Source organism: Coccinella septempunctata, chromosome 1, assembly GCF_907165205.1.
Source record: "Coccinella septempunctata chromosome 1, icCocSept1.1, whole genome shotgun sequence".
Lineage (NCBI taxonomy): Eukaryota > Metazoa > Arthropoda > Insecta > Coleoptera > Coccinellidae > Coccinella > Coccinella septempunctata.
This window is the reverse complement of record NC_058189.1, coordinates 59,918,498-59,924,587: the sequence shown is the minus strand read 5'-3', so window position 1 is coordinate 59,924,587 and position 6,090 is coordinate 59,918,498. Positions and strand designations below refer to the sequence as shown.

Here is a 6,090-nt window from a genome sequence, read left to right as displayed (position 1 = left end):
GAAACCTTGATATCCAGCATGAAATAAGTTTGTAAAAGGTGAAAATAAATAATGTGATGATGTGGTTTGTTGGAAATTAAGGAGAGAATAGAGCAAAATCTATTCTAGAATTCTGAGGGCATTGAAATTGGTTGAAATTTCAAGCATTTTAACATACTCATGAGTTTAGCTTAAGAAAAATTATACGTGGTAGATTATATTCCCTTCAAAGTCTTTTGTAGTCTGATAGATAGTGTTCTACTAGTGGAGCCTAGATGGATGGAACTGATTTTTCACAACTAAAAATCGATTGGCTTAAAAAAAAATTTGAATTTATATGATATAATCTTTGGTTATTACTAGTCTTTGTGTGAAATTTGGAATTTTTTCTTTTTGTAGGGAGGACCGGGATCAAATTAAGCACCCCTAGGGTAAATACGAAGGAACACATATACTAGTCCCCTCGCAAATTTATTTACAATGGCGGTGAGAGGTTGTGACCCGAATTTCTCTTAAATGTTAAATATACAAACGTTCATGCACATCTAGGAAGATGTCTTTTATTTGGGGGAACTGATTACATAGCCGAAGAAGAAGACCGTACTATAAAAGAAGATTTTAAGCTCAGTCTCTTCATACACTCTCCAATTGTCTTACCAACATGAAGTATATCGTGGTGGTGAGTAACTCCTCCTTAAAGTTGATTTAGTATAAGTTCAGATCAGTCGATCGAAGTGGATATGAAAGGACGGTCAGCAGTGTGTGAAAAGAACAAGTGCAGTTTATGTGCGATTTTTTACGTAGCAATTTATAGATCTCATCTTATTGTGGTGGATTGAGATAAAAAAATATTTCGGAAGATGTATTCTCTATAGATGTTAAATTCTCTCATTGTTCTTGGTTATATTTCAATATTCGAAGGAAATATTTGCTGATAAGGGAAAATTCAACGTTTTCGTGTACTTCAAAAAAAAAATTGTATCTCACTATCTTTTCCGTATGTATTTTTACCAATTTTTGTCAAATTATCTTCCTTAGTATCCGGAAAAAACGCGGTTGATGCAGATCAGTTTTTATTCCTTTCATCAGTCTTGCCCTTTTCTGAATTTTCATATTTTTATAAAGGGTGAGTCTTTGATTCGTACAAATATTTCAACAGTAGATTCTTGAGGTAAAAAGAAGCTCTTTTTCCCTTTACCATTTTTTCAGAATCGTCTCGGTTTAATAGATACAGGCAGGATATTGAAAAACTATAAAAAAAATTATTTTCAGTTCTATTTCATAAACGGTTTTATCGAATGAAACGAATTTCGGTTTTTCATTTGTTTGATTAATCTTTTTCGAACACAAGATATCACCCACGTTTTCCAGTTTTCTCATTATGACCATTACGTACCATAAAAATACCAAAAATTCAAAGAGCCCAACTCTTGAAACTAAGTTGGACGCTGTCTGATGAATATTTGAACGTTTTGTAAAATAAGTATTCTTAATATTTTCTCGTATAATGCGCCGTTTTCGAGTAATTTGATGTTCAAAAAGTAAAAAGTATCTGTGAAATTAGAAAAATTGGGTACTTTGACCGAATGCAATACTTTTTGAGATATCTACAGATATGTAGTGTCACAGATTTAGCTAGTTATCCTGAAGGTAATTTTGTTTTTCCAGGGGAGGCACAGCTCATTATGAAAACTTAAAAATGTTTTTTTTGACCTCAAGAATCTACTGTTGAAATATTTGTACGAGTCAAACACTCACCCTGTATTTCACGCCCCAATTTTCTGCAGTGAGGATCAGTAGTTTGAAATTATCTCAATTTATCTCTAGAGAAAATTCAGGATTTTTCATGGAATCATCGAAATCTACATCTTATATTGTGTAGAGATTATAACAGCTTCATTTTCACGAAAATTCAATATGTATCTTCAAAATCTTCAGTGAAAATTTCAGGGAATTATAATTTTTATGGTTTTCGATTCCACTTATTGTGATAAATAGTCCAGGATCGGTGAAAGATTGAAATTACTCAATCATCGAACACCGAAAAAAGTAATCAATTCTAATGGTCATTATCATCTCCACTAGCATCCGTGTAATCTTCATAAATGTTCTTCATGTTCACCGCTCATTTTTTGTCTAGTCGACTGATTCCGAACTGGGAAGCATTCAAGGGTAATCACAGTGTTGATCGTTCGAAATATTATACATATTTTCAACCGCCTCCATCAAGCGCTGTTTTTGATTATATTCACTTTCAGAGTTGCATTTAGATGCATAAATTGTTGCGAGGCTTGTGCAATTTCACAATTGTTTGATTTCCTGTAGACAGTCGGTCGTCATCTTGACTTATCTTTAATCTCGATTCAAGAACAATAAATCTTCCTGATTTTTTGTTGTGCTCATTGCTGCCTGAGATTTGATCTCATCACTCCATCATTAACCATACGAAAAAAAGGAATATTTTATAAACTTGTATGGAATCTACTTTTTCATTCACATAATTCACATTATATTTACATACAGAGTGAGTTAAAAGTAACACATAAAATTTATATCCTCGGTGTGCACGAACAATTCCATTTTTTATTTTATTATCACATTTTGCTCCAAAAATGAACAGATTTTTTACTGCTTGGTTGAGTCACTGAAGAGTTTTTTTCAATCTTTTTTTATCATAGATAAAAATGGTTACACTTATTGAATTCTAATCTTCAATGTCATATATTCTCCTGAAGTGTCATTGAAAACATCCCTTAATAATAAAAAGGGTTCATAAAAAACCCAGTCAATGACCGAATCATCCTCAGCAAGAAAAGGTCTTTTCTGACACATAAAATTATAGATGCCATAAAAAACTCAACTACTCTCCACTCCTCGTAGAGGGTGCATCATAAACTCTTTAGATATACGTGAACAGTTGCGTAATTCGAGTTGAAAATTCAACCTTTCCAGCATTTTTCTACAAAATAGTAAATGCTCAAGATGGTGAATTTTTTACGATACTCCTTACTCACTCTGCGAAGTATTATTCAAGCTTTTGCTGGAATTCTTTCAAATTTCCCAGGTATAGGTATTCCGTTTTTATGTATGTAGTTATTTTCAAATAACAGCACCTGTACTGGGCGAGTCTTGTACCGTTCAAATATTTCAACAGTAGATTTTAGAGGTCGAAAGTAACACTTTTTTCCCTTACAATTTTTTCCGAATCGGCTCGGTTTAAAAGATACAGGCTGTTGAAAAACCATGTTATGTATTTTCAGATCTTTCTCAAAAATGGTTTCATCGAATGAAATGAATTTCGGAATATAGTTTTTCATTTATTAGATGAATATTTTTCGAACACAAGATATCACCTATGTCTTTCAGTTTTCCCATTATGACATTACGTACCATAAAAATAATAAAAATTCAAAGTACGTAACTCTTGAAACTAAGTTGGACGCTATGTAATGAATATTTGAACGCTTTGTGAAATAAAAGCATTCCTCATATTTTCTCATCTATTGCTCCGTTTTTGAGTAATTTATCTGTTTAAAAGATCCATAGATGTGTAGTATCATAGATTTAGCTTTTTTATTCTGAAGGGAATTTTATTTTTTTAGTGGTGGCATAGCTCATTTATGAAAACTCAAAACGACTATTTCGGTCAATTAAGGATATTGGAAATGAACAATTGGTTAAATTACCCTTTCATAACTTTCAATGAGAAATTTTGTTTGGAAGCATTGCAACATATCGATTGATAGGTACGCCTCCTCAGGAGTAAATCTTTCAGACGATGATTGGCAGTATTGCAAATGCACTTGCCTAACCAGTATCGGTGTTAATCTGACGGAGAAAGTGATTATTCTGTCGGTTGTTAACTTTGAACTTCAAGACCCCCAACTAATGAATATCGTCTCCATCTATCACAAATCACCTATGAAATAACGTGTCGCAACTTCAAGTCATTAATTAGACACAGCACGAAAGTCTAGTTGTGTGACATGAATCTAATGAATTTGTGGGTATATCGATTTCTAATTTTCAGTGTTTTGAACAGGAAAATGCTAAGTGAATACGAAATGCTGACTTAAAAAGACATAGCAATGAATATTAGGGAAACTGCCCCATCGATACACTAATTTAATGGATAACAATATACAGAGTGAACCATTTAAAAAAATATGTTTATAAGTTATTTTGGAGTAACGGTGCACCCTGTATACTATGTACTATCTACTTATGCAGATTGCCTGAATCATTTAAAAGAACTTTCATTCATCATTTCTATTTGTGAACCTAACAGAAATAGAAGTATTAGCAAGTTACATTACTTTATGTACACAACTTCAAACGTAAAATAATCTTTGCAATAATGTATCATTTTCTTCCAGATAACCACAACTCTTTTGGCTTTTGCCCATGGTAAGCCACAGTACAACTACCCAGCACCGCAGCGACCACAAACACCAAGTGGTAGCTATGGTGTACCGGGAGGAAGTACAGGAGGTGGCTTCATTGGAGGATCCACTGGAGGTGGATTCATAGGAGGTTCAATTGGAGGTGGTAGCATTGGAGGTGGTAGCTTTGGAGGAGGAAGCATCGGTGGGGGAAGTTTCGGAGGTGGCAGCACCGGCGGAGGTTTCATCAGTGGAGGAGGTTCGTTCGGTGGTGGCAGCATTGGAGGTGGTCTCATCGGCGGAGGAGGTTCCATCGGTGGAGGAAGCATTGGAGGTGGATCCATTGGAGGAGGTTCCATTGGAGGAGGCGCCATTGGAGGTGGCGGCGTCCTCGTGCAAAAACACATTTACGTCCACGTAGCCCCACCAGAGCCTGAGGAATTCAGACCACAAAGGCCAATTTCTGTTGGACAAGCCACCAAACACTACAAGATTATCTTCATCAAGGCACCAACTCCACCCACTCCAACCGCTGCATCCATCGCCCTCCAACAACAGAACGAGGAGAAGACCCTTGTATACGTCTTGGTCAAGAAACCAGAAGAAGCTCCAGAAATCAGCATCCCAACTGCCGCCCCAACCCAACCCTCAAAACCAGAAGTATACTTCATCCGTTACAAGACCCAGAAGGAAACCACTGGAGGTGGTGCTATTGGCGGTGGTTCAATTGGAGGTGGTTCAATTGGAGGTGGTTCCATCGGAGGAGGCTCGATTGGAGGTGGTTCAATTGGAGGAGGCTCGATTGGAGGTGGTTCAATTGGTGGAGGTTCCATTGGAGGTGGCATAATTGGAGGAGGATCTATTGGAGGAGGCTCTATTGGAGGTGGCTCAATAGGCATCTCGACAGGAAGTGGAAGTATTGGTGGTGGCAGACCATCGACGAGTTATGGACCACCTGGACACAGCGGACCTTACTAGGATGAGATTTTGTGAATTTATAGCCTATTGTAAATAAACCCACAGATGTATATTTTTATACGTAATATTGACTAGATGCATAAGAAAATTTATGGTGACAAATGATATTAAATTCGTATTTTTTCATTTCTGTATTTTTTTCAACCTTCTTCGAGAATCACTTAAATTTCGCACAGAATTTTGAAATAGGTACCTAATAATAAAAAGTAAGTACTCTTGACATATTCAGAAGTTGTCGAAAAGGGATGGACTGTTTCACCAACCCCATGGTGAAGTAATCAATTAGACACAATACTCTTGAGAACTACGCTCAGTTTCAAGTTTCAATCATTTTTTTGTTCTATCCTGTATAAAATATTGAACCTTATCCCAGTGAGCTTTGTAACCGCCTTCAACGTTTAAGCATTCCGCAACAAGCAATTACCATATTCGAGCTGATATGTATTTCAGGTTGCCTCATAGAAACTAAACTGCTCCACATGAGTTAGGGATATTGACTTAAATTGCAGAAAAAATATAGTAAAAATAAGATTTTTGTGATGAAAATTCATATTAATATGATTTCAAGTTGCAAATCAATTTTAGCCTGTAGATCCGCAGCGTATACACGGTGGTTAAGAAAAATCGAGTAAAATAACAGAATTTTATTCCCAGAGAATTCGAGCGTTTTAAGACTATCAAACAATGTATGGCCTCCACGGGCATCAATAACAGCTTGACATCTTCTTTGCATACTACACAAGAGGTTGTT

General features: G+C 35.8%; 1 protein-coding gene across 2 annotated transcripts; it reads left to right on the top strand.

Moving 5' to 3' along the window:
- Nucleotides 1–384: 384 nt before the first annotated feature.
- On the top strand, nt 385–5,465 carry LOC123315383 (keratin, type I cytoskeletal 10-like). 2 transcript variants are annotated; one of them, XM_044901056.1, is made up of 3 exons: nt 385–658; nt 4,356–5,109; nt 5,140–5,465. In XM_044901056.1, exons 1-3 carry the CDS (start codon nt 641–643, stop codon nt 5,337–5,339), a joined length of 972 nt encoding a protein of 323 aa, XP_044756991.1. In that variant the 5' UTR covers nt 385–640; the 3' UTR covers nt 5,340–5,465. The 2 variants fall into 2 exon arrangements, with proteins under 2 accessions (XP_044756991.1, XP_044756988.1); XM_044901053.1 differs by having other exon boundaries at nt 4,356–5,465.
- Nucleotides 5,466–6,090: the final 625 nt, after the last annotated feature.